The 27705-nt window shown below is 35.5% G+C and overlaps 1 protein-coding gene across 1 annotated transcript; it reads right to left on the reverse strand.

The window, feature by feature from the left end:
- Positions 1-764: 764 nt before the first annotated feature.
- On the reverse strand, positions 765-22009 carry LOC116250523 (importin beta-like SAD2). The gene is made up of 22 exons (XM_031624202.2): positions 21611-22009; positions 20582-20717; positions 20415-20502; positions 17651-17800; positions 17239-17401; positions 16954-17138; positions 16699-16872; positions 12277-12422; positions 12069-12192; positions 11782-11962; positions 9823-9982; positions 9685-9726; positions 9472-9590; positions 9199-9397; positions 8773-8904; positions 6301-6404; positions 5922-6101; positions 4178-4317; positions 3958-4097; positions 3668-3822; positions 2477-2603; positions 765-1507 (listed from the first exon to the last, which is right to left on the reverse strand). Exons 1-22 carry the CDS (start codon positions 21698-21700, stop codon positions 1356-1358), a joined length of 3087 nt encoding a protein of 1028 aa, XP_031480062.1. The 5' UTR covers positions 21701-22009; the 3' UTR covers positions 765-1355.
- Positions 22010-27705: the final 5696 nt, after the last annotated feature.

The following is a 27705-nucleotide window of genomic DNA, read 5'->3' on the forward strand; positions in this document are numbered from 1 at the left end:
TAGTCTTCAAGAACCCAAGGATTTTTCTTATCAAATGCCCTGATCAAGTGTTAAAAGAAAGGACTGCCAATATCATATCCAGTTTGTCCGCATTGAAGCTGCTGCAAGCAATTACGATTATTAAGCAAATAGTCTATAGACAGTATGAGAGCGCAAATAGAGTGTGAAAAATATATATAAGTATAAATATAGAAGAGAGCCTCTAAAATATGGAATAACTTTCAGCTAAAATGTGCTCAAGCAGCTGAAAAAAGTTCCTAAGAAACATTAGCACAGCATGCGAAACTTGATACTACTGGAAACAGATTCGCCCAATTGTCTCATGGATCGCCTTACATGAATTTTACAGTTAATATGCTTTAAAAAAGTAAATAAAGCAAACAAATAACTAATATTGAATAAGCAAATTACATTGTCAAAAATCTATAAACTCGAAGTGACAAAAGTAGAAAACATTTAATCAGTGCAACGATCGAGTTATTCATTGAGAACTGTGTTCAAGTTTAGTGTTGAAATGGAGTTATGGATCCACCTCACGTGATATAAACAATCTGTGGCACACATCCACGCACCCACACACAATAAGCACACCCATAGACAATCCTCATCCGATCACATGGCTTTATCTTGTGCCCACAGCACAAAAACAAAAATACAAAATGTATCAAAACTATATCTATTTTCTTAAAAAGGGTCTAATGCATTACCAACCACAAAAGAACTCAGCTACGTTTTAAGATAAAAATGGAGAGAAAGGCCATTCCTTATGGACACGAAAAAGAATATAAATAATAATATGATCGAAGTTACAAAAATAACGCCTCAAATCCTTTTCTCTCAAGAGCCAAAAGACCTTGTAAACAAAGTAAACCGACTCCCTCTCTAGAAAGAAAAAATACAGTACACACCCCATCTCCCCGCTCCATAGCACCTCTTACAACTGAAACATCCTGATTCAGTAAAACCAAGAGACCTGGACCTGACTGCAGCAAATCTGCCTAATAAACTGGCAGATAAAAAATATAAACGAGAGAGTGAGAGCTTCTCTCCATAGAGAAACCAAACTCTCATGACAGCAAAAACAGACCCCAATCGCTAAAATGCTCTTATCCTGAGAGCATTTCACACCTGTGGCGTGCATTACACCACAAGACATCTTGTTCTTCACTGCAGCATCTTGTTTTCCCCTAGCTGCTGGAATAGGATCAAGAGATCCATGACTGAACCCACCATGTTCTGCTGACCTTGCAGAAGAACCAATGGCTGTGGGGTATATGACTCGTCTCTATTTCTCTAAGAGAAACAATCGGACCAACATGAAGACAAGCAACACAAACTTTACAACTGTGAACCAATTATGACCCATTTGCTTTCTCCAGTTTCTCCTTCTCAATCTCTACTCTCCTCTGTTCAGCATGCTGAGCAATTCCACTGGCACGTGCCTGGTACTGGAAGTCTAGGGACTGCATGAGACTTTGAAACTTTACTGGATCGGAAGCTGAAAAGGCTGTTGCATTAGAAGACAAAAGATAAGCATCCTAGTAGAATAATGGCAAAAAGAATAATAAGAAATCAGTAGTCCATCTGCATGCATGTATGTATGAGTGCATGTTCCACGCTATTATGCAGAAGGCTCCGGCACACATAACATTATATCTTATAAGACGAATTTAACGAAATATCCACACACTGAAGTCAAACATTTAAGCATATATGACCACTAAAACTATCTCATAGAACTATTATAACTGGAATGTTACATTAATACTACTAAAACATACTAATAACAGCAAGAAACCAAAATTAGGCATGTGCCTCAAGCAAGAAATGAAGTCATTTTGCCTCTAAAATAAGGTTTTATTGTCAGAATACTCCATGCAAATGATGCCACTGCCTGGCAGAAAGCAGCACCGTATGACACATTCACTTTTCAAGTGCTATACAAATAAACAGTACAAGTTTAACAGCAAGACACAAAAACCTTTCACTTGTAAAGTATAGAGATGGAAGAACAAGATTACATTTCTATAATGTCTCACAGCATGAACCAGTATAACAAATCAGATTCCTACATCAAAGTTAAACCACTCGTTCTAATTAACACAATGTAATTTATTCAAACAATTAAAATAATGACTTACCATAACTGAAACTTGGACTATTACAGATATTGGAACTTCCATTAATTAAAAAAAAAAAAAGAAAGAGAACTGTTACGACTGGGATCAATAAGAAAGATACTATTTCCTTTGTGTCATAATTCAACCCAATCAAAACAAACAGAGCCTTTTCTGATTCAATGGGAATGAAAGAACAAATGTTGGATCATATTAATTGAATCTGCTGCCTTGACTCACCAGAACTTGTGGACTACCAAACAGTAAACAAAACTTACCTAGAAAAGCTTCACCAAAAATCTCAAGATCAAAAAGTCGACCAAAAATTACATTCTACAAAAGCATTAAAACAGATTTACCTTTAACAGTGTCTGCAAAGAAGATAAAGGGGTCAATGTCGTCTATTGGAGATTGGAACTCTTCATCATCACTAAAATCATCATCTGAATCATCATCATCATCATCAAGAGGGCGTGCACCCTTTGCCTAAAATTTCACAAGTAGCCACAAAATGTAATAACTTTGTTAAATGACATAAAACAGATGAGTCGAAATTAGTTTTGGCATTTAAATAAACCATGAAGCATGAAGATCAAATTACATTCATAGAAAAACACAAACTATTTAATACTGTTATTATTTCAGCAGGAGAAAGATTGGAACAACTAAACAGAAGGAACCTAGTTCTGATAAAAATATGCAATTTTAAAAGTATGCAACTGTAACTATTATAAACTTCAAAATCCACGATACCTAGCAAGACCAGTCAGATCCCAAGAAACAAGATCTACCAAAGAAAACATAAACCGGAAGCAAGAAATTCCGAAATTCCCTAAGGTGAATGAGCTAAATTTCCAATGTACTGCTTCCCAACTAAGACCTTCATAACTTTGGGTTGAGAACATACCAAGCAAGCAAGCTCTTCTGACACATGCAAACAAGAAAACAGCTACTAAGGACAAGCCAAATATTTGAGTATAATGAATATACAGGACAAATTTAACCTCTTGCTTTTCCCGAGGAAATGTAATGCCACTGCCATACAAACACCTTCAGAATATGTTTTTTATAAAAAACATGAATAACAACCAAAACACTTGGTAACCAATGATGATGAAAGAAAGGACGCAGAAGAAAATCAGCATCCTCAGAGGAAGATAAAAACTTGTTTTTAAGTGTAGCTACACCAAGTTGAAAAATAAAAACAACAAAATGCACTTCAATATTTCAGAGATGCAGTTGCCATCAGCTCACAGTAAACTACACGCAGCAAAAACAGTCAGAAGTGGAGAAAGTATTTCTTAATGTATGAAATCCAGCAAACAGCATAACAGTCTATGAATCTGCAAGCAACTATTTTTTAATGTATGAAATCCAGCAACAGCATAAAAAATTTATGCTTCTATGTGCAAAGAGATTTCCATCCTTAGAAGTGAGCATACAATGATTGTGCGTAAATCTGCTGAATCAAATAGGAAATATTAGCAGACCTCCAAATGCAAGAAGAAACTTTTTATTGGATTGATATTCTTCTGAGAAGCGTCACAAACCTGACTAACTAGCTTCTGAAGGCGAAGACTATCAGCAACATCACCATCCTCAGCATCATCACCCATTTCTCCATCAGATCCGTCATCTTCATCATCTTCTGTCCTAAACCCATCCATGTCATCATCACCATCCTCCTCATCTTCTTTTGAAGCAGCTGTAACCAAATTAAGCAGACCCAGGAAAAAAAATCAATGAAGTTACAGCAAAGTCAAGATATTGACCTCAACAATGAGAAAATGTCATACTGAACAATCTCTAAAATGATGAACCATGAAACTATGATCATCACCTGCAACTTGATCCTTGTAAGCAACAAGCAGATCAAGGGTTGCTCTAAAGATGCGTCCTATGGATTCATCTGGTAAATGACCCGGTGGAAGAGCAAGAAGAGATGTTAATCCCAAGCAGCAAACTTTCTTATCATGTTCCCTGTTATCAAATTGAAGACATTAAAATGATTACTTATGCTCTCCACTAATGTAAAACTTAGCCAAACATTTATAGCAGACCTCTTAAAATTGACAGGTGCACCACTTTTTTTTACTTGTTGCAGCATCTGGAACCAGAGACTGAAAACCTCCATGGCAACCCCAAGTTTATGAAGTATGCCCAGTGTCAAAGCTGCATTATAGTAAAGGGCATTTGCAACCTGGAAGAAAGCGGGCTAGCTTCATTAATGAATCTACTCCATGAAAGATCTCACAAATTTGAGAGAGAGAGAGAGAGAGAGAGAGAAAGGGGGAGAGGGAGATCAGATTAGATTTAGTGATCCAATACTTGCATCTTCTGGCTTTTTTGACAAGATTCCAGCTGCTTTCCACAAATTAGATCACATCCATGTGGCCAATTTGTCCAAAAATGTATGTTTCGGAAAACGTCAACATTTGGTGCCATGTCTATATAGAATTTTGTAACATAAGCAAAATTGAAGAATTTTGGTAATTTTATAAAATTCGACCTAGACATTCGATAGCAATTTTTCTTGAACATATATTTACAATCTAAGCATGAGCCTGTGCAAATAAAATTAAAAAAAAACTATAATTCAGTCAAAAACCTAGCCAAGGTAAGGTGAGACATGTTTATTTACATTTTCTCATGATAAGAAATGAAGAACTTTCACGTTCACTTCAAGAAAACCATGCCAAAAGGGGCCATAGAACCATGCCAAAAGGGCCATAGAGAGCTCGATGGTCATACACGTCTCATACCCAATTACAGAAAAATCCATGTGGAGATACATAATCATATGGGATAGATAACCATATGATTACATGTAAAATGTTTTGCACACATTAGATTTTCACTTGAATCATATGCAGCAAGACATTAAAAAGTTCACTAGTTGACAGTAACTGTACCCAATCAAAATTAGATTCATCATGAACAATGGACACATGCACAAGTAGACCCAACTAAATTAATGAAGTTGTCATCTTTAATGAAAGGAGTCAAGAACCACACTAACATGGGAGCAAGAGAGAAACCTGTCCTCCTAATGCCAAAACACAGTTACCACGAAGTACAAAGTACAAACATCCATCAACTAGTCAAAAGAAGGACCTTTACGGTTATGTCACATGGGTATGGGTGTGGTTCAAGTACAAGTGTGGAGCAAGTTAAAAAATCATGGGTACAGGGGTACGGCAGTACATATATATTTATATGCATATTAATAAGATTTTTAGTTAAATAAGCACATAAATTAATTGCTCCATTCCATAAAAATATATTACTGAACAAAAAATACTAAAATATTCCCAAAAAGAAACTGTCATGTCCAGGCCCATACTCGCAAGTCGTATCCAAACCCATGTCGACGCATGTCAACACATAGGTACTTGACCTTTTTAGCTGTACCCATGTTTCATAGCCTTATGGCTGCATAACATAAAACCAACACCACCAACTCACTCAGATAGGGTCACAAGTACAAAAAGTGCAAGAAAGAAGACGCATGTCTTGGAAATACATGAAAAAGAAGACATCGGATGAGCTCTCATTAGTTTTACAATTGAGAATAAACACAAATGCATAAAGAGAAATGAACAAGATGCACCTGCTCCCAGCTCCATTCCAACTAACAAAGCCAAATACAATAAGCATTGAATCATGGCATTCAATATACAGAGAATTCATAGTATTTGTCCATCTTCCACAATAATCAATTGGTAGAGGCAGAAATGACAACAAGCTTCGAAAAGATATCCCCAAGCCTCAATGACAAAAATAGAGAAGGAAAAGATATTTTACCACTTCCATCAAGAGACATTTCAAATATGCTCTGTGTGTTCGTTGTAGTCTCTCAATGGTAATCCTAAGATATGGCTCAACCCACTGGTCAACCTGGCCTTTGCAGTTCTGGAAGACCACTTCAATAAGCTTAGGAGCAGGCTCAATGTCCTGATCATCGATATTTTTATTTGACATGACCTGAACAGAATGATTAACCAAGTATTTACCATAAGCAAATCAGAGCATACAAAATTACAGAATAACCAGCAACAGTATTTTGACTAAAAAGCATGCATCTGCGATACTAATTCACTAAACATCCTCTGGAAAAGCTATACCAACAGACCTAGAATCTGGCATTGGAAGGAATAAAGAAAGGTGTCGTGCAATTACTTACACTTGAAATTGTCATCCAAAGGCTTTGCTGATAATCAGGATCCTTACATGCGAGAAAATGTCCAGTCCCACGGGAAATAAAATTGTCCAATGGAACAAGAATATCTGCAGAGAATAACTCTGTAAGCATCTAAATGAAGATGGAACACCATACAAACAGTATAAAGGCAGACTTCACAAAAACTTTAAATAATGTCCAAGTTTTTTTTCAGCAGACCTTTTTTATGTAATTTAAGTTCTTTTTAACAAGAAAATATCGGGAATTTAAAAAAAATATGAAAATATAAAAATAATAGAAAATTTATGTAATTATGAGTTTTCCTAATTTTCTTACAAAAACGTTAATAAACTCCAAATTAGTTTTGAAAACATAGTGACTGATGTTGTTCTCACTTCTCAGCATGATTTTTTTCAGAAGTTATTTTGCAAGATGCAAATTTTTTCCGAATAAGTATTGAGAAGTGTATTAAGATATGGGTGCTGGTACAGATACGGGCACAGAGTACTTTCAAAAAACTTGGGTAATGGAGACACTGTCATACATAAATATATGCATATATATGTACATATAAAATAAGATTTTAAGCAAATAAACACAAATTCGTTGTTTACATCATAAAATATACATTACTCAACAAAAGATGCTAAAATATATCAAGAACATATAAAAATACAAAATCTACCCAAAAATTACAAAATTAAGTCTGCCGTATCCAAGAAATGTCTCGTACCAGCACAGGTGTCGAGTCATGCCGACAGGGGTACTTATACCATTTAGAAATGGCCCTGTTACATAGCTTAATACTTAAACAATACAAGTACACACTCAAACATAAAAAACAAGTACAAAGACTCTGAAAACATAAAAAACAAAAAATTACACACTCAAAAATATGAAAAGGAGCTTTTTTTGAAGTACTTCCAAAACAATATCAGCAATATGCTGAGATAATATTTATATCAAGTTATTTATACTTATAGTTTTGGTGATATTTTGGAAATATTGGAACACTAGGTATATTTTACAGTTATCCTTGGCTGGCTTCAGAATGGCAATAATCTCCAGCTATTGTCAACATATTACAGATATTCTTTACCATACCTTAAAGGTCTAATACTGCCTTCCCACTAAAAACTCTTTTTCCTACACTAAATAACACAGATGTTCTGTTCCAAGGAAAACAACTAAAAGACCAAAGCATGATAATGATTGTATGCATATGAATACGGAAGTGGACTTAACATGCGCAAATGCATGGCTGCCTATGACTTGTAGAAGTAGAAAAGTATATTGTCAAAAGTGTGCCCAAGCGCTTGGCAAGGCATTGGACAGCAGCCATCCACCTAAGCTGAATCATAGGGTGTGGGGGGGGGGGCTCAAACAAAAAAGGTACATTTTATAAATAATGCCAAGAATCTAACAGTTTTTTTTTGCTTGTTAAATCTTCTAGTCTAAGTCACACTACCGGTATGGTAATACACCAATTCTGGTACAGCGGTGTGTTGATGGTGTGCTTGGACCAGTTCTGGGTTGGAACTGATCCAAACCACAATTTTTCATTTTTTCTTATATTTTAACCATATTTTTGTCAGTTTATTTATGTTGTATGAGATTATATGTAGAAATTATGAAAGGAACTATTATAAATTGTCTTACTGATGTGTTGTGTGTGTATATACACACACGTACGTGCATGCACACACACTTGCCCATACCTGCTTCCCCCTATCCATACCGGAACCTGTACCTATGTGACATAGCTTCTAGTATATTGCCTAAGGTGGACTGTGGAGAAATTTCAAACCCCTCAATTTTTCCCCTCTTCTTTTTCATGTTTGCCTTTTTCCCTGTATTTTGTCAAATAAATCTGCAAGACCCCAGTGTAGGGTACCTTTTGGAGTCAGGCTATTTTTGGAGTTAGCCGCATACTCCTGGCTAGAGCTTTCAACAACATACGCAGACAACCATATCATGTATGACAAAAGATTACAGAGAATAAGATGAAAAAAGGAATTGAAGTCTGCTAGGCCCCAGAATAGGCTATCTTTTGGAGTCAGGCTATTTTTTGGAGTCAGCCGCATAATCCTGCCTAACGCTTTTAACTGCCTTGTCAGACAACCATATCATGTATGACAAAAGATTTCAGAACATTAGATGAAAAAAGGAACAAAACGAAAAAAGGAACAAAACACATACATGGCCTTTTCAAAGTCATAAAAACACCAGGATCCACTATTAGAACAACTTCAATACCCAACAATCACAATTTTTCTCCATCTATCCGAATGAAAGAAATATCAAATATGACTAAATACAACTTAAAGAAGGAAACCATTAAGTGCAATTCATTCAATTCCCAGGCAAATTGAAACCCCTATAGCCTTATTTCGTGTTGCACAGAAAAATCAACCCAAAACATCCATGCATGAGCATCCTGAAAATATAAAGAAATGAAACAACTGAGTGACATACTCTCAAAGAAATCGATAGCCCAATCATGCAAAGCTTCCATCATCAAAGGCCAAAGGCTCCACATTTCTAATGAAATTGTTGGCGAGAAGAATGTCATATATGACACGATCTCCAAAACTTCCTCAAAGACATCTGAAAGGAGACATAAAAACCAATAGTGCTTAAAACAAGTATCTCCCAATGTGAAGAGACAATACGGACCTCAAAGACATCTGCAAGGAGAAATAAAAACCAATAATGCTTAAAACAAGTATCTCCCAATGTGAAGAGACAATTCTCAGTAGCACGTAAACACAAATGCACCATGCAGACCACGAGAATGAATGCTCAATTGCCACAAATTCAAGAAAATGTAGAAATTGTCGAACATGACAGGACAGAATCAAGTATTTCAAGAATTATCAGCACCCCATCATATATAGGTACCTTGCCCATCTGTTGTCAGCATCCTCTTCATTATAGGCAATAGAATAGGTTCAACCTGAGGAAAAAGGTCAGGCAACCTGCTCACAGATTCTAGTATTGTGCTTATGGCACGCAAACAGCCAACAGCAGCAAGTGCACCTGACTCATCTGCATCTTCATCTGCCTCAGCAGATTGCATGCATTTCCAGAATGCAGCAGCCTAAAACCAACAGGGAAACAAGTCACAAAAATGAACAAAAAGAATCCAATATGGGACCACAAAATGTAAGCTACCAGATTCTGGCATAAGCCAAGAGCGTATGGAGCCATCTCTTCTCCAAACTTGTCCACAATAGTCTCTAAAGTGAAAACAAGGTCTTCATTCTCAACCTCATTCATAAGCTTAAAGAATTCTGTGACAAATGATACGAATACAAACATTAGACATATAACTGATTCTAAATAGCTACAGCAGGGAAATCCAGCAAATTAGCCATATCTACATACCATCAAGCAATTGGGGAAGAATTTGCCGTATCTCATTTAGATCTGCCAAAGACAGAAAGTTCCCAATTACATTGTGGGTCAATTGCGGAAAGGATAAAATGAAACATAGGAAATTTTCTCAGGGAAACAATAGCCTACCTTTACAAGCTTCTACAAAAGAACGCAGAGCAAACACTGAATCCACACGTACTGGGAGTTCTGGATCACGCAACCCAGAGACCACGCTATGCAAAGCATTTCGAAAATTGTTTTCATCAGAGAAGTTGATATTAGCATATTGGCCAGCAACCCATGCAGCCTACAACAACATTGAAGAATTGTATTAGTAAGTATGATTCTACAAGAAAGCATACTACAATATCTCAGGCAACTCAAAAAAACAAAAAAAACAAAAAAACAGAAAACTGGAACATGAAACTTGATGAAAGCACTGGCCTAGCATAAATAATCTAAAAGGTATGGGACTATCTTATTATTCACTTAAAAGCCTGGCCTGCCCATCCACATGCGCGCACACACACACAAGACTACCACTTCTTTCTCTTTACAATTATCTCTTCTGACTGCAATTCTCATTTTCCCCTCCAACATAAAATCAAAAATACTTTCAAGTACCAGGACAGCAAAATATATCCCAGAGGAGAAACTGAAAGGAGAATTCTTAATTCATACTTTTTCTTGCAGGTACCAGGAACATCCCAATTGTATTGGATGAAGGAATATTTTTTGCTTTAGATTTGTAAAGAATCATAAAAGAAACTCCTTGCAATATCAAAACCTACTGAAGTTTCTGTTAGGGACATATCCTTCCATTAGGTCCCCCAATTTATTCATGAACACAACGGAAAGCAAGTTCCTGTTCCTTTTTCTGCACCCAGTCTCCCACTGAAACTGCATATTATTCTATACAATAGGTAACCAAGCTGCCCATAATGTTGATTGTAGAAACAAAGATCTCGTCATATTTTGAAAGAGTAGATACACTGACATACACAATTTAACATCTAAGTGTAATCATTTGCCTAACATACTGCACATGTTTCCCTTTTCCCTCCATGCTAACAAAATAAATACAGGAAGATATTTACGCCATCTGGACCAATGTGGGTAGAATCATAGTCACAAATATCATTGACAGTTTTAAACAACAAAGTTTTTCTTGGGTATTTGGCTAAGCTGAATATCTCAGAAAAAAACTTGGGAAAAAATCGGCAATTTTTAGAATAGAAAATCCTAAAAAGTAGGAAAAAGTAAAATAAATTAAAAACAAACAAGAAAATACAAATTAACTTGATAAATGATAAAAAAACGATATTTTAGTAATGAAAGAAATGTAGATAAATAATTTAACTTAAGTTTTACACCTTAAAGCAAAATAATATAAAAATAATAAGGAAAAAACACGATAAAAACACAAAAAATAATGAGAAAAATACAATAAAACACAAAAAAAAACACTTTATTTTTTTTAAAAAAAGGAAAATGACAGGTTTTTTTTTTTTGTTTTCATTGGTTTTAAACTTTTAACATTGTTATGGGGTCTTTTTCGAAAAAGACAGGTTTTCTGTGACTATGGTCAGAATCAAATACTGTTTGCAACTAAATTACCTTGACCATCCTTTAATATAAACAAGCCCATTAAATGAGTTGATATATTATTGTTCTTCACAAGACAAATTTATCCTCCAAAGCATCTACACTTTTTCATGGAAGCCTCCATCTAGAAAGAATCTACTTTCTCGTGTGAGAGCTTTTCTTTCTTCCATTCCTCCACTCTGGAACCAGCAAGCGAGCATCTCACTTAGTATTTGATGCTGGGGACTGTGATTCAATAGCTTCAACATTGTCTTGCGCCAGTATGGAACTTGAAGATGATGGACATCACCAAATTAGCTGAAACTCGGGTATGATTTACTCAATCCACCTCTTCTACTTAAATTTGTGGAGAGCAACTTTGTTTCATGAGTTAGAGCTTTTCTATGGATAAACATTTACTGTTCTTTGATACAATGAGTATATCACAAGATAATGGTCCCATTAAACACTGAATGCCAAGATTGAAGATGTAAAGGATGATAAAAAGACAAGAAGAACAACCTTGGCTCTAAGATGACCAACTGGACTTCTAAACTCTGGAAACACATGTTGAACAAGCATGCGCTCCAAATCAGACCTGTAAGGCTCAGTTTGCTTCAACTTATCACACAATGCTCCAACAGCAAGAAGAGCACCATCTTTCTGACGGTAAGGTTTATAACCTTCTGCGGCCTCATTGTACCTGATTGAAGTAAAATTTGTCAAAAGTGAAATGTGTCAAACATCAAGTGCACAATAACAGGAGAAGCAAGGAACTTTGTCACAAATATGAAGGGAAATGATCCAACCTCTGGAAGACCTGCACAATAAAAAGAAGAAATTTTTCAAGATTATCCTTCCCACGCTTCCTGACCAACTCACTCACAAAGTCCATAGCAGCAGTACGAGGACTATATAGGTCTTCAATTATATCTGCATTATATTGTCGGATATACATCAACAACTCAATGTAAGGACACATTTACTAATCCTGGTATCATTTGTATAGAAACTTACCATAGCCCTTTCGAATATATTCATGGGGATCCTCATGCCATAACTTGTCATCAGTGTCATTGAAGCACATGAGTGGAAATATTATCTCAAAAAGAAGAACATCAAGTTGTGGTTGGAGCAACTGGTACATGCTATTCTTTGAGATACTACAAGATAAAAAAAATGTTCAGATAAGACAAAGACGTAGGACGTTCTCATCATCAAACTTCAAATAACCTAGGCATTCAAGATTTCAAACCTAGACGCCAATGTAATAAAGCATCACAAAATCCACTTTAGTATTAAATCATTTTAAGATTAGGAAGAAAAATCATTTCCAAATAATAAAACCACAATACCCAATGTTATTTGTATCGTAAGCATATCGCCCGTATCGTACGATATGGGTGTCGTATCGTACGATACAGGCGATACACCCTCATCTCGTACGACACGGGGAAAACGAAAAAAGGGGCCTGATGGCCCCTTTTTGATTTATGTTTTAAAGTTTAAACACTTCTCTCTCTGCTTATTTCTAAGGACTCCAAGAGACGTGGGAGGGAGAGATTTTGCTCATTTTCACCAAAAATCACTAAGGATTCATCGAGTTGGGAGAGACTACTAGCCGGTGAAGAAGCTTTCTCGTAGTGGAAATGGTTGGAAGCTTGGAGAAAGAGGGTTTTTTGGTTTCTAACACTAAGAAGGTAAAAAATTACTCATTTTCACTGTTCAATCATACATTTCTCTTATTTCCTACAATTAATCATAGGTTTTTACTTGTTTTGTGAAGATATAATGTCGGACCCTACATGGCAATGGTGTACAAGGGTGAATCCCAAAGATAGGTTAAAGGTTACATGTAATTTTTGTAAGCAAATCATATCAGGAGGGATCTCTCACTTTAAACACCATATAGCTGGCACACACAACGATGTGGCTCAACGCACTGGCTCCCAAGAGAACCCATTGCCACCCTATGTCAAGCACCAATGTTTGGAGTTCATTAATGTCATGAAAGCAAATAGGATTGAAAAAGAAAGGCATGAGACAGATGTACGATATGAAAACCCATACGAAGAACAAGGAAGCAAAGGTGAAGATGTTGAGCTCGAAGAAGAATATGATGGTGTAAGTTTGGGAACAGATAAAGGGAAAGGCATCATGCATAGAGGTGGTTCTTCAGCTGCAACCAAAAAGAGAAGAGGTGCAAGTACAATTTCACGAGGACGTGGAGGAGTCATGGCCGTACTATTGGAACTGGTGGTGGTAGAGTGCCTACTATGAGGTCGAGTATTAGATCCGGTTCGTTCAAGAATTTTTTCCCCATTTATATTGTTGCAAGTGCTCAGCTTGAGATTCGTACAACCATATGTTCAAAGGAGATTATTGCCACAGAAGATGATACCATAGGGAGGTGGTTCTATGACACATCCATTTCCTTCAATGAAGCAAACTCTGTTCAATTTCAGCCTATAACAGATGTGATTGCTTCTGCAGGCCGAAGAAATAAAATGCGCTCTTATCATAAATTGCGAGGTAAAATTCTAAATAATGCAGTTAAAGATGTCAAGGCATATTGTGATGAACTGAAATTGAGCTGGAAAGACAAAGGGTGCAGTGTAATGGCAGACGGGTGGACGGACATCAAGAACAGAACATTGATATAACTTCCTTGTATATTTCCCCTTATGTACAATGTTCTTAAAATTTATTGATTTGTTTGATACTCCTAAGACTGTTGATGTTTTATGTTTTATGTGAGATTTTTTATAAAGTTATACAAGAAGTTGGGCCTGAGAATGCCATGCAATTTATCACAGATAATGTAGCGAATTATAAAGCTGCAAATGAAATGTTAGCAGCACGATATAGGACATTTTATTGGAGCCCATGTGCTACTCACTGTTTAAATCTAACGATTCAGGATCTTGGTGAAAGAGATAATATGAAGTGGACATTTCAAGATGCCAAGAAATCAAGTTTATTTGTAATCATGCTTATGTCTTGAACTTGAGAAAATTGACAAATGGGGCTGAATTTATTCAACCTGCACAAACACGGTTTGCCACAAATGTTTTGATTGTGCAGGGTATAGTCAAACAAAGAAATCCTTTCAAGCAGATGTTTTGAAGTGATGATTGGCTGCATGCCTATAAAAGAAAGGCCACGACAGTCGTGGATACTATATTCAACAATGAATTTTGAGAATCATGTGTGAACTGATGTAAGGTTTGTGTACCTCTAGAGAAAGTCCTCATATTGGTTGAAAGTGAAGATAGATCTTCTATTGGATACTTATAAGAGGCTATGGACATAGCCAAAGAGGTCATTAAAGATAATCTGAAGGGAAAAAAGAAGTTGTACATGCCTATATGAAAGATTATAGATGAAAGGTGGTCTGGACAACTTCATCGGCCACTTCATGTCCGACCTAAATCCTACTATTAGATATCTTCCCACTTTTAAGAAGGAAAGAGAGGTCGAGTATGGCAAGTTGGATTGTATTGAGATATTGATAAATGATTATAGAGAACAAGAAGTTGTCCAAGTGTAGATCAAATATGATACTTGTTATGGTAACATGGGGAGAGACACAACAATTCGATGCAGGACATCCTTGTGTCCAGGTATTAGAAAAAGGGGCTTTATCTTATCTACTTTTTATTGTTATTTTATTTGTTGTTTCCACCTTCTCATATATTTACTATTTTGTATTTACTTTCCATCTATTATTAGATTTGTGGTGGAGCAGGTTTGGGCTTAACTGCCCAGGAGTTAAAACAGCTTGCAATTAGAATCTCAGCCAAACATGTAGTGCAACTGGATGTAAAGAAATTGGAGTGTATTTTAAGTTCATATATACATAAATACACATACACATATATGTGCACGTAACTATCATATTACATAAAATATTATATCATATACAAAATACTTTAATTAACATATTATACTTTACATGAGAATATATTTACTTATCATAGAATATATAAATACATAAATATTTGTATTTATCATATGTTAGATAAAGAAAATCATGTGAATGAATTATTGAAGGATTAATCTTGTATGCATCAAAGGCAAAGCTTCATATGCATTACAGAAAAAACACAACTGCTGTTTCATGAAAAAGGAAACCAAAGGCAATTAATGAAAAACGAACTGATAATTCCTGGTGCCGCATGTGTCATGTTTCTCAAATTATGAAGATGAAATTTGATGTAAAATTTGCTTTAACTCTTTTCCTTATGCTGTAACTTTTATCTTTTATTGTTACTCTTGGTTTGTGTATACTTTGTATATTCTATAATGGAAAAATATGAAATTGTATTCTTTCCCTTGACTGTCAAAATTTCACACAAATTGAACTAACCAGGTCAATAACAAAAGCCACATTATTTGGCTGCTTCTTGACAGACTCGGCAAAGTCAAACTATTGACTTGAATAAATTGGGTTCCCAACATATTGTCCCTAATTCCTGACTTGGATAGTAGCTGATCCAAGAAAAATTAAAGAAATCGATAGATAAGTTACTGAAATTGCAATGTTGCAAGAAGAATGAGACCCAAGCTCTAAATTGCAAATGATTGACTGCACTGAACGCTACATTCCAGAGATGCAGTGTTCCCAGTTCCCACAAACAGTGGTGAAAGATGGTGATGCAAACAAGGGATGCCATGTATTTATGCTTGTGCCTCAGGAACATGTAAAACACATTTTACAAGTTTCACCAAATCGGCAGGAAGCATAGAACAGAACATCCATTATGTGATTAGTCTTTAATTTTTGTGCAATCAAATATCCTCTTCCTTATATTACAACCAACTAATTAGAACTTTTTTTTCCAAAATATAAATGGCACTTATGAATTGTATATTGGCTCTACATGAGCTCATAAGAGATGGCCCAAGAAGAAAACTCCCTCCCAGTGCATAACTCTTTAAGTTGAATAAGCTGCTCAGGGCTGCAATGGATCATACTTGTGTGTGAACCTTGCTAGTAACTAACGAAAACTTTAACCAGGCAGAGCCCAGCAAATTAGTTGAACCACCTAGAAGTGGTGACTTCCCTTATTCTGCTAGCTAAATATAATACAACTGCTTAATCATTGTTCAAAGGTAAGTCTAATGCCCTGCAATTACATGGTGTATGTTTTTTCGAAAAGATAAATCAGAAATACCAAAGCATAAATTACGTATAATTTGCAATTTTCCTTATGATGAAAGAAAATAAATGCTTAAGCCCACTAAGTGAAGCAACCAACAAATTATAGATCTTCTGGTATGGTCCATGGGAATTAAGCATAAGCATCTGAATAAAGTCCACTATAGAATAAAACTACTCCAACATGATAAAAAGGTGCAAATGAGTTTGACCAATCCAACATATAGCATACTGGCCTAGACAGGATAACCCATGAGCAAATGAATTACAAGATCTACCTGCTACTAAGATACTGGAGAATCAGATTAATAACTCTTTCAGGCAAATATCCACCCTGCCGTATTACATTCAATAATTTTAAGTGGCATTCCAAGATCTTCCCAGCATAATGTTTTTGAAACATCTGAGCAAAGGCCTTGTTTTCTGGTTTTAAAAGCTTCAAATCACCAAACCTGCATGGAAAAAATAATCATTATACTGATGAAGGAACAATGCTTTCCTGGAACTCATGAGTAAAATAAGACTAAATGTACCTTGTGTACAAACGATTCATTATATGGACTGCCCATTTCTTAACTTTCCACCAGCCCCATGACTTTCTTTGCTCCGGATCAGTTGGCTGACCCTCCAGAGGGACAGGCCTTTCAAGAATGTTCAAGAATAGTAGCATCCATGCATTGAATATATTAGGATCGAACAATTGCTTAGGAATCTCCAACTGGAAAAATTAGAATAATGAGTACAGAGAAATTAATCAAGAATAATTTATTAACGAAAAGATCTAGATACCACATGAGCCAACAGCATGATAGACATACATAGATTGAAGACCAAAATATTTTGCAGATAAGTTTTAGCAGGTCAGCTACTTCCAGAGGCGGGTTTACAAACTGAACTAGTCTCGTGAATATGCTCAGTAAAGCAGGAAATGTCTCCTCAATAATAAGATGTACTGGTATCCTCTCTTCATCTGTTTTAAACCTACAGAAGATGCCAGCAGTAAGCAAGCACTGCACTTTTAAAATAAACAAGTCAGAAATATGTGAAATAGCAAAATTTTTTCAAACTATGGGAAATTAACCATGCAAAACTACAACATGAAAATTATTTGTATGATGTCGATACACAGATCAGACCATGATGGAGTAACAAAAAGAAAAGATTTCCGAGAATAGCTTATATAGACATTATTCAACAAAAGAGATAGAATGAAAACAAGAAAGTGCTTACTCATATTTCCTTGAAAGAATTCTAAGCACATATAAGGGCCCATAAACTTGTTGAGCTTGCAAATTGTGTTTCACCCATGGAAGTAGGGTAGGCCACTGTTCAGGATAATCAGCATGAACAATAGTTTTCATGCACTCCCCGAGCTGGACTCTGTAAAATTACATAAACACATGAAGAGATCTTATCTTCAACTTTCAGCTATAGTCACTATTGAATGTAGTAATGACTACATGTTTATATCTACTATATAATCTTAACCGTAGTAAAGGCTCAAAATTCAATAGGAATTCAGAAGGGCAATGGCATCATAAAATGGCAAAAAAAAGAACATAATAAATTACAATATGTAAACATAAATTCTTGTTAGTAGTTAAATAAGAACAGTAAATGAAAAATTTATCATCAGAATTTTCCTTTTTATCTGTTAATTCCAAAGCCATCATAAGATTGTGCAAGATAGTATCAATTTTCTGACGGTTCATCTACTTTTTAATCAGCAAATGTGAAACCAGACAAGCTAACAATCACTAAACAGGGCGGAATAAACACTGAATGAAGAGCTATCTTCTAGAAATATATGCTACTGTTTACGGTCAGAAGTTAAATTGAGTGGCTAGCTAGTGAGATGGCTGAAGAACAATAACGCTCAGAGATGCACTCAATTATTTACAATCCTAAAATGGGAATTAAGAGCACTTTTGAGTATTTGATAATTTTGAGTTCCTGCCACCAAATTTATCCCCAGTTATAGAGAAGTATGGTTCTTGAAATTGAAACTGTGAGTGAACTGAATGCTTTTTAACTACATCCTGTGGACGATGCTGCTAACAAATGCATTCTCATCTCCATATCAACTCCATCTCCAAGACAGCCTAAGCTTCTTGCAGCATCCCAGTTGCTCGGTCTTGCATTCATATTACTTCATATTCAGTAGCAAGTTATAACCTATGTCGCATGGACTCACCAAAACAGCAGCCGCAGTCAAGTCGGCACAACTTGACTGTGCATGTGGCTCCGACACGGCACCAGGTGCAGACAACACGAATCTGGTGTAGTCAAACCGCATCAAGATCATTTTTGTCCTCTTTTCAATCCTTTTTTTCTGGAAACGATGCTTTCGTTTTTCAGTTTTTTTCTGTATTATTGCATCTGTTAGACTTTTTTTAGTATTTCTGCATACTTTTGCAGTTCAATACTGGATATCATATGGTGCATATAAGTTCTAACTTTATATAGTGAATATGCCATATGGTCATATATGTTGTTGCTGTTTATAAGTGTTCTAAATCTGTGAACAAGATTTCTTATTTGAATAATGTGCATAAGTTTCGCTAATCTTATATATATATATATATATATAAGTTCTATATATGTATTACCAGTTTTATTAATCAGTCATATGTAATATATGGAGTATATTTATACAATATACAGTTATAAATTTATAATACTAGGTATACAACAGCTACTTGTTTAACGCCTACTTATGTTATGAATAAGATTGTAAAATCCGAAACTTTGTATCATACATATATGCACACCCTCACTGCACCCACACCCATGTTTTTTTTGAAATTTGCCGCATGCTGCTCCACACTCGCACCCCGCACCTATGTGACATAGGTTATAACTTAACTTCATCCAAAGAACACTACTGGACACACACTGCAAGCCCTATAGATCTAATCATATAAACTTGTATCTGCTTTCATCGCAATATTGCAAACTGCAACCATGAGGAACAGCATTGGCCAATTAGTATACAAAGCATAGGCATTCAAAAGAAAAAAAAATATTCTCCAATAGAAGCTGCTAGGAACTCCTTTTCTTCATTGTGATAGAAGGGAAAATTAATTGTCAAAGATCCACAAATCAAAACATAAGACAATGTGTCTTTCATGATATCATCAGTTGTTTCCTAGAATGCCGCTCTTCATCCAATATTCAAATTTGGACATCTTTTGACAGCCTCTAAACATTATGCCAAAGAGCAAAAAACCCAAGGTAGCTCTACAATAATTTGCATGTTAGGAAAGCATCACTGCCATAAAATGCAAAAGTGATGAGCTATCTAGTCAAAAGTGTGTTGATGCAGCCACTTAGGCGTACCTAGCCCCTAGAGAGGCAACCTTTTCAAGTAGGCTGTAGCACCTAGGTGCCAAGTTAGAGGTCATAAAAAGGCTTTTTTCTCCTTTTTTTTCCTTCTTCTTCTACCTTTTTCTTTCTTCCTTTCACAGTTTTTGACCTTCCAAGGCACCACTTAATCCTCTTTGAATATCCCACAGCTAGGTGCATCTAGTAAACTCAATAGCTCGCAAGGACTGAACCTCAGATTGTCAAAGCCAAAAAAAAAAAAACCAAAAAAAAAAGGTAAATGGAACAAAGAATATGAAAATTATTTTTTAGGAGAAACAATTTAAATAGTTAAAGACATCTCAAAATGCATCAAGTTATTCAAGCTCAGAATGCAGAAATAGCGCTATCAGACTACAGCCACCACAATACTACTTCTCTCCATGAAGCCATTAGTATATAATGTCTCCAAACATGCAAATTCGACATAAGCTCCACAGACAGTGAGATAGTCTGAATCTGAATCATAAAAGTTCATATGCAAATCAAATTGAAGGGTGGTATGAAACTTAAATATGTTACGTCTTTTTTACATTGATGGAAAAGGAAAATAAATTCAATTTATGATTCAGCTCAACAGTCGGAAAGTTTAACATGTTCAAATAAGTACAATTCAAAGTTAGGTTGCCACCTAAGCAAAGGAGGAACTTGCGCAACAAAAGCCGGTAGGTTTTGTCTGACCATGGTTTTATCAGCTACTGATATCTTCTGCTGATTACCTGAAAAACAAGAAGGAACAATGAATATTGGGGAAGACTTCAAAACTAGGAAAGAATGAATATGGAACAAATAACAAACCAGGCTCTTGAGGCAACCAGTTCTTAGCAATAAAGTTCTTGAAATGAATGCTGGCAACTTGACGGACAGCTAGATCACAATTAACATCAACAATGATCTGTAACAACCGGACTAGATGTTGTGGAGTATACTGGAACTGCACCACACAATACCAGAGAAAAGTTAAGACATTTTTTCCAGAGTAAATCCAATCTCTGTCATCACAGGTTTGCATATGTTTGCTAGCCAGGACATTCGTGTAACATATAGTACATGCAAATTGTATCGAGCATAGATTGCTATGATCAACTTCTTAGTTCAGAAAATGCATTAAAACATATGATCGTTTTCTTTGGGTTTAACTCAACAGAGGAAACATACAATCAACAAGTCAGACAACAGCAAACGAAAGTTAGAGATGGAGACTAGCATCTAAGCCCTTGGAAGCACCACGTCTCCAGGCTGAACCATAGAATAAAACCCAACTACTAATACCAACGAAGAGCTCATCCTGAAACGATTATTCAAATACTGGACTAATGAAGTGATATAATTCGTGCTCTGAACATTCAGCACTACTCAAAATATATATGCGCATCAAATGGTAGACTGCTAAATCAATCATGGAAGAGAAGACAACAATTGATTTTTCAAGTACTCAAGGGAATGCACAATTGCAAAATAGAGCGACGACACCTAATAGCGTATTACTACAATTCCGTCAGTCAGGAAAAAAACAATCCAGAGATAAGACTGAATTGATCAGTGAAGAGCATCACGAAGTAGCAGCCACAGCCACAAACTCCACCAAACAAGGAACATTAAAAACAATCACTATCAACGAACTAATTCAAATGATTACAACACTAGCAAGCCGCAAGACCCTGATCCGGTAACTAAAAAAATGGCCTAGAAATTCAGTTAACCAACAAAAACAACATCTACAGTGAATCGGAATAAGCACGACAAATCGACAAAAACTCAGAATTCAAATCCAGGACAACAAATTCCGACCAACCACTGGAAACAGAGCTAATAATATCTTTTCACCTGATTGAGACTCTCCTCAGCCGCTAATCGCTCTTTGGGATTCGGGCTAAGCGCCCCACGGAGAATGAGCGTCAGGTTAGGGAGATCCATCAATCACACCCTAACCCGAACACCAAATTATCGAAGAAAACCGACAAACCCCAAGAAGCAAGAAAGAGAAAAGCTGAAACCCAATAGCCAAAGAACTAAAGAAATAAGAAGAAGAAAACGAAGAAAAGCAGCCTCGAAGAAGACGCTTAATCAAGGAAGACTGTCGTCTGTTGTCTTCTAGGGTCTGACGACGAAATCGGAACCAGAGGAAGACAAAGAAGACGAAAATGAGAAGGCACCGGGAGAAGGGTTGTAGGAAGAAAGAGAGAGAGATTCTAGAGAGAGAAAGCAGAGTGTTCGTATTTAACCCTAGGGTTGTGTTGAGAGAGCCCTAAATGACCTTCTCGACTGGGTTTTTGACTCCGACCACAGCAGTTGAAAGTTAATTAGTGAAAAATAGGAGGAAAATTGACGAGGCAATGGACGACTCTTCCTTTCTCTCTCTACTTTCTCTCTCTTATCCTGATTTTCAAGAGAGCTCAAAAAGCAAGTTATGATAATTAATAAATATTTTCATTTCAGCTCACCATTCGGATTTGGAAAAAAAAAAATCAGTAATTATTTTATATTCTACACAAGGCGAGTGTTTTTTTTATAAGTCAATTTATTTGTTTTAAAAATGCCAATAACTTTAAATTCAATGTATTTATTAGCAGTATCATACAAATATATGTTCGAACTACGAAACATAGAAAGAATGCTTACATCACATTAATAACGGAATAATAAAGAAGCTATATTTTGAATGGCATATGAGGCTTGATTTTCAAATGTTTTAAGGAGATGAGGAGAAAAACTATAATTCTTGAACAAATGGTAATTTTGAACACTTAATTTTTGATACATAACTTCTTGGAAATTTAGATATTGTTAACTTTTTATTTAGAAGAAAGTTAATTTGATGAATATAACGGATCGAATTAGATATAACATATCATTTACAACATCCAACTTACCAGACATTCACATGTTTGGGTTCCAATGCAAGTGAAGAGAAATTATATACAATATATGAATCTGATTTTTAGATTAACAGTCCCATTTGATTATGACAAAATTTTCATATATGAATTGACTTTTAAATATACAACGGAATTAATTGTGATAAGTTAATAACCGACTTTCAAAATTTATAAGCATTGGATATAGGATATACTTATTTAACATTGAGTATACATCCTAATTTGATAGTACAATCAAATGCCATCGTCTCTTAAAATTGAATCCAATCTAATTTTTTAATGGGTTATTTTTTTTTTCATGTCCGATATTTTTGAAGCATTTGAATTAAATATTTGATTTGAATCCAATCAGTCGACATTAATAGTATTTTCCAATAAAAATTAAGACTATTGACCAACTTCTACAAGTTTGTATGAGTCTACTCGGTTCGAATCTCATATTTATTTATTTTGAGTTGAAGAAGGACAAGAGTCCAACAATGAAGGTGTGTCTCCCTTTGGTGAAGCTATAGTTTTCCCCATGTATGTTCATTTAATGTCGAAAAATGCAAAGAAAAAAACAAAATAAATTGAAATAAAAAATCTAATAATTCCCTGAAATTACATTTGTCTCAAGAGGTATAATGCAATTGAACAATTTGAAGTTTGCATCTCACTATTGTTGTTGTATTCTGGTGTGTTATTTTTCGAAGTTGCAAATGATGATAAGCACGACACTTGGGAGTTGAATGTTGTACTGTATGTTTATTTAGGCTTGAAACAAGGTAAAACCTTATGGATCTTTAAGGCTTTACGCTAAAAAAAAGTAAAAAAGTTTTTTTTCACAAGCAGACATAAAAAAAAATAAAACAAAAAACAAAACCACAATAACAAAAAAATATAAAAGTAAAAAAAAAATCATTTTAATTTTTCCTTTTATTTGCAAGAAAAACCGTTGCTTCATCCTTTTAGTAACCAAAACAAAATTCCAAACTCTTTCATTGGAAAATTAACCTCCCACCTTTGGTAAAACGTTTTCCCTCAGAATTTGCGATGGGGAGAAGATCAACCAAAAGCTAGACAAAGATATCGTCATTATTGCTGTTTGGGATTGGTAGGAAAAACATTTCCTCGTTATTGCTGCTTGCGTTTTGTAGGAAACTTCAGCACAACACATGACCTTTGTAGTTGGATGGTTATTTTTTTATTTTATGTGTGACGTTTGACTATGTTTTTAATATTAAAATGCACCTTTCGCCATAGTTTTCAATGACAAAAAAAAAATCTAATTTTTTATTTCAATTTTCTATATATGACATTTATTGGGAGCCATATTCTTTTGATATTCTAAAATGAAATATTATAAATTAATTGAAAAACAAATAAACTTACATGAATTATAAACGGGACACTAATTTCACCAACCGCAAATTAGCTGGTCTCCGCGCTCATGGGAGTCGTTGTCCCTATTAAACAAGCAAAGTCGATGTAGCACACAACTTTGATTAGACAAGTTTGGTACGAAAGCCTACTAATAATTAAATTTTGACTAAATCAAAAGCTTTATTCGGGTGCATAAGCTCATTAATCACATTTCTTGACAATCCGGGCATGAGCTCGAATCGCCACCTTTTGCCCTGAATTGGAAGGGTTTAGGTCAGAATGAGAGGCGGCCAAGAACCAAAGTGTTGTCCTCATTAAGAGGGTGTTTGATTGATTGCTTCAATCTTGCGTTCAAGGTGATATGAGTTCTTAAGAATTTAGGATTCGAAGTTCAAATCAATGGTATGTATGATCTTAAGTCCGCGATTACTTGAACGTCGTCTCTCAGCAGTAATCTATCATATGGTTTGGATTTGGCTTAAAATTCGGATTCCGATTCAGATGTTAATCTAAAAATTAAACTTCGATCAGATTCAAATTATGAATTTGGATTTTGGATTCAGATATGATATATATTTTTTTTCTTTATATATATCTGATTGAAATCCAATTTGTTGACATTTCCTATATTTTATACATACAATACAACACTGATTTGAAATCTCCCCAAAACATGCCCTGAAGCCTTTTGTTTGAAAGACAACGTGGTTTTGCAATGCTTGTGTGTTTGAACTTAGACCAAATATTTAACGAGCACTTGTTTATCTCGGATCTGAAATCCAAAGTGATATGATACTACTAAGGATCTAGTATCCAAGAATTTGAGCTCAGACTCCCTCCAATCAAACATCAAATCCAAGATTTTGGCCACATAGTGACATCAAAGCCTTTGGTACGCGCAAAAGTGCTATGAGTTTGCTATTGCTATAGGAGTTTTGAACCCAAATTAAGTCTAAACTAAGGTCTAATTCTTGTTCAACATCATGTTGACAAAACGTCAATGGACTCCCCTCATCTCCTAAATTTGCAACCCTAAGATCAGAAAACACATGACGGAACACCCCACCTTTTGCAGCCCAGAAGAGTAGAACCTACGAGAATCAAAACAAGGACACACGCCATCAACGTATACCACGTCCCGACCAGTTCTATTACGCCCCTTGGGCATGACGTTTCAAGTGACTTAAGATCTTAATAATCCACAAATTTTTTCGAAAGGACATAAGATATATTGACTGAAATATACATTGATGCAAGGTTGGAGTTGGTGGACAATTGATTTCTAGATGGTATCTTTAAAATAGTTTAGGGTTTGGTTTACCTTGGGTCCCACATCAAATTCAACCTTGGATCCTATGTCTAGAGTAATCAAACGCTTCGAATTTTGGATTTCCTACTTTGGAAAGGTTCACTATTATGTTTATTAGTATGCCCTGTTGGTGCATTCTTTGCAAAAAATAACATGAGAGTAACCATTATACCCATTGAATTGATCTCATGGCAAAATTTTCTTGCAAAGTTTATAATGTGGGGCAAAGCAAAAATATGTCAAACTTGGTTAACGTATATGATGAAGTATAAATATCCATGCAGATAATGATAGCGGCCACGTAAACTTTATCATCATTAGTAATTTTGTCTCGAACTCTTGGAAGAATGCTTGTCTGGGCCATACAATGAGATGAAGAATCAAGGTAGCTGGTGCAGATATGGTCACGCATAGTCCATGTGCCTCATTTGCTCCAAAAGCAAGTAGACAATGAAAGTTCAGTTCATACTGTGTCAAGAATGATGATGACCTGTAATATAATGGTGGCTTTTTTTTTTAAATAAGGGTGAGTGATTCATTCTGCCACTCTTAAGAGAAGGCATTGGCCCTTTTGTGCCCGCCCCCCTGAGTTACCATTGGGTTCACAGAGCATGCTTCGAGACCTTTTATAGTCCCTAAGTAAAGCGCATTGGGATGTGATAGTGACCACTCCAATATTCGAACATGAGTCCTTAGATAAGACAGACCACCTTGCCGCCCAATACGATACCACCCTTTGGGGTATAATGGCAGCCTTTACGCCACGTTTGAATACATGGTATTCCACTGTAGAAGTGGAGCCGAGACTTAGAAATCTAGGAAAGTTTCACGGCAAAACAAACATAGAACTTTAAACCAAGTGTTTTTGCTTGGTCTCGGTATTTTTATCCCAGCATTAGAGTTCCACCTAAACATGTTGAACTTTTGAGAGAGACATAGAGGCAGAGACATTAGGGTTTTACTTAAAATGGAAGAACAAAAGTTCCAGGTCATCAGACAAGATGTGGTAGGTAGAAGGTAGATTGATGATGATTGTAACGATACAAAAAGAGGCAAAGCTAAAAAATTTTATATCATTTTAAACTTTTAAGATGCACCTACATGTAAGTGAGATCTGCCATAGAGTTTCGATATGAAAATAAACACTCTTGTGGGCCGATGCCGGTAATTGTCCACATCTGCATACGCCCCAGGGTACAAAACGACAAATAATATATGTTTGGTTAGTTAAATACACTTTCACTATTGTGCAGGAACTATACATAATTTCGTATATGAGAGAGGAGCGACTGTGTTGGTGTTGGCTGGGGATGTACTTTTTTGTAATGCTCTTTTCTATTCATCTCGTATCGTTTGCTTCTATCGTATTTTGATAATAATACGGTCGGGACCCAACTCCCAACATTTTTTTTTTTGAGTTTTTTAAATGTGTTGAGTTGTCTGCTAGCATGATTAATGGGATGCTCAATAATTATTGATTGTTCTTGAAACCAGGGGCTGGACAATTGTCCATACAATTCAATAAAAATTTCTTATTTATATATTGGTCCGCCTTAAATTCTTGCTTACTTACATATAAAATGTCTCTCATTATGTGGTAAGTGTCTTTCAACAAAAGGCGGAGTCAAGGGGGATTGGAAGGTGCCTTAGCCTCAACTTTCAATTCTTTTTTTTTTTTTTAATTTATATGCAAGTTTAAAAAATTTCATTTACTTTATATAAAATTTGTATTTAGCCATTGTCCAAATTTTGAAAATATATTCGGCCTGCCTCATAAAAAAATTTTGTGGTTTTGTCATTGCCGTCAGTGAAGTATGTATACTTCTGCTTGAAACTCATTTTTCCTTGTCTACACCTGGTTTCTTTTTGCGTTTGTTTTTATTTTTTTTTATGAATTTTTAAATTTCTAGATATTTTTCACCTTTAGTTTCATTTTTTTTTTAATGTGAGGTCAAGAATTACATAAAACCTTAAGCACTTATTTGTTGTGCATGAAAAGTCAGACTTGACTGTCGTTTCTTATTGGCTCACGAGTTGGGCGGGCTTCTTATTATCACAACAAAATCTGCTGTCTTATTTGTTTATACGAAAATCATTTTCTCTTTGGTCGTTTTGTGTAGGAAAAACTTGTCTGAAGGGTAAGTAAAGTCCCCTTCCTGGCCAGCCGTGATATAAATAGCCCCCGTTTTCATGTATATATATATATATATATATAACAGTCAATGTTGTCATATGCTACATAAATTGGACCATAAATCATCATTAAAACCACCTTATACCATACATAGACTGTAGTAAATATACTAATTTAATGATTGTTCTTTAGTACTAAATTCCAGCAGACAGCAGAGTTGAACTCTTTCTCTCTCTCT

This window comes from Nymphaea colorata, chromosome 3 (assembly GCF_008831285.2).
Source record: "Nymphaea colorata isolate Beijing-Zhang1983 chromosome 3, ASM883128v2, whole genome shotgun sequence".
Classification (NCBI taxonomy): Eukaryota; Viridiplantae; Streptophyta; class Magnoliopsida; order Nymphaeales; family Nymphaeaceae; genus Nymphaea; species Nymphaea colorata.

Bases quoted from the DNA above. Each gene is read 5' to 3' on its own strand.
- LOC116250523 (XM_031624202.2), bottom strand. From the start codon at position 21,700: ATGGATCTCCCTAACCTGACGCTCATTCTCCGTGGGGCGCTTAGCCCG. The intron at 4,318-5,921 runs GTAAAATATCTT...GCTTTCTTCCAG, and splicing joins AATGTCTCTTGATGGAAGTG to GTTGCAAATGCCCTTTACTA. The intron at 2,604-3,667 runs GTTTGTGACGCT...GTGAAATTTTAG, and splicing joins TTCAGAAGCTAGTTAGTCAG to GCAAAGGGTGCACGCCCTCT.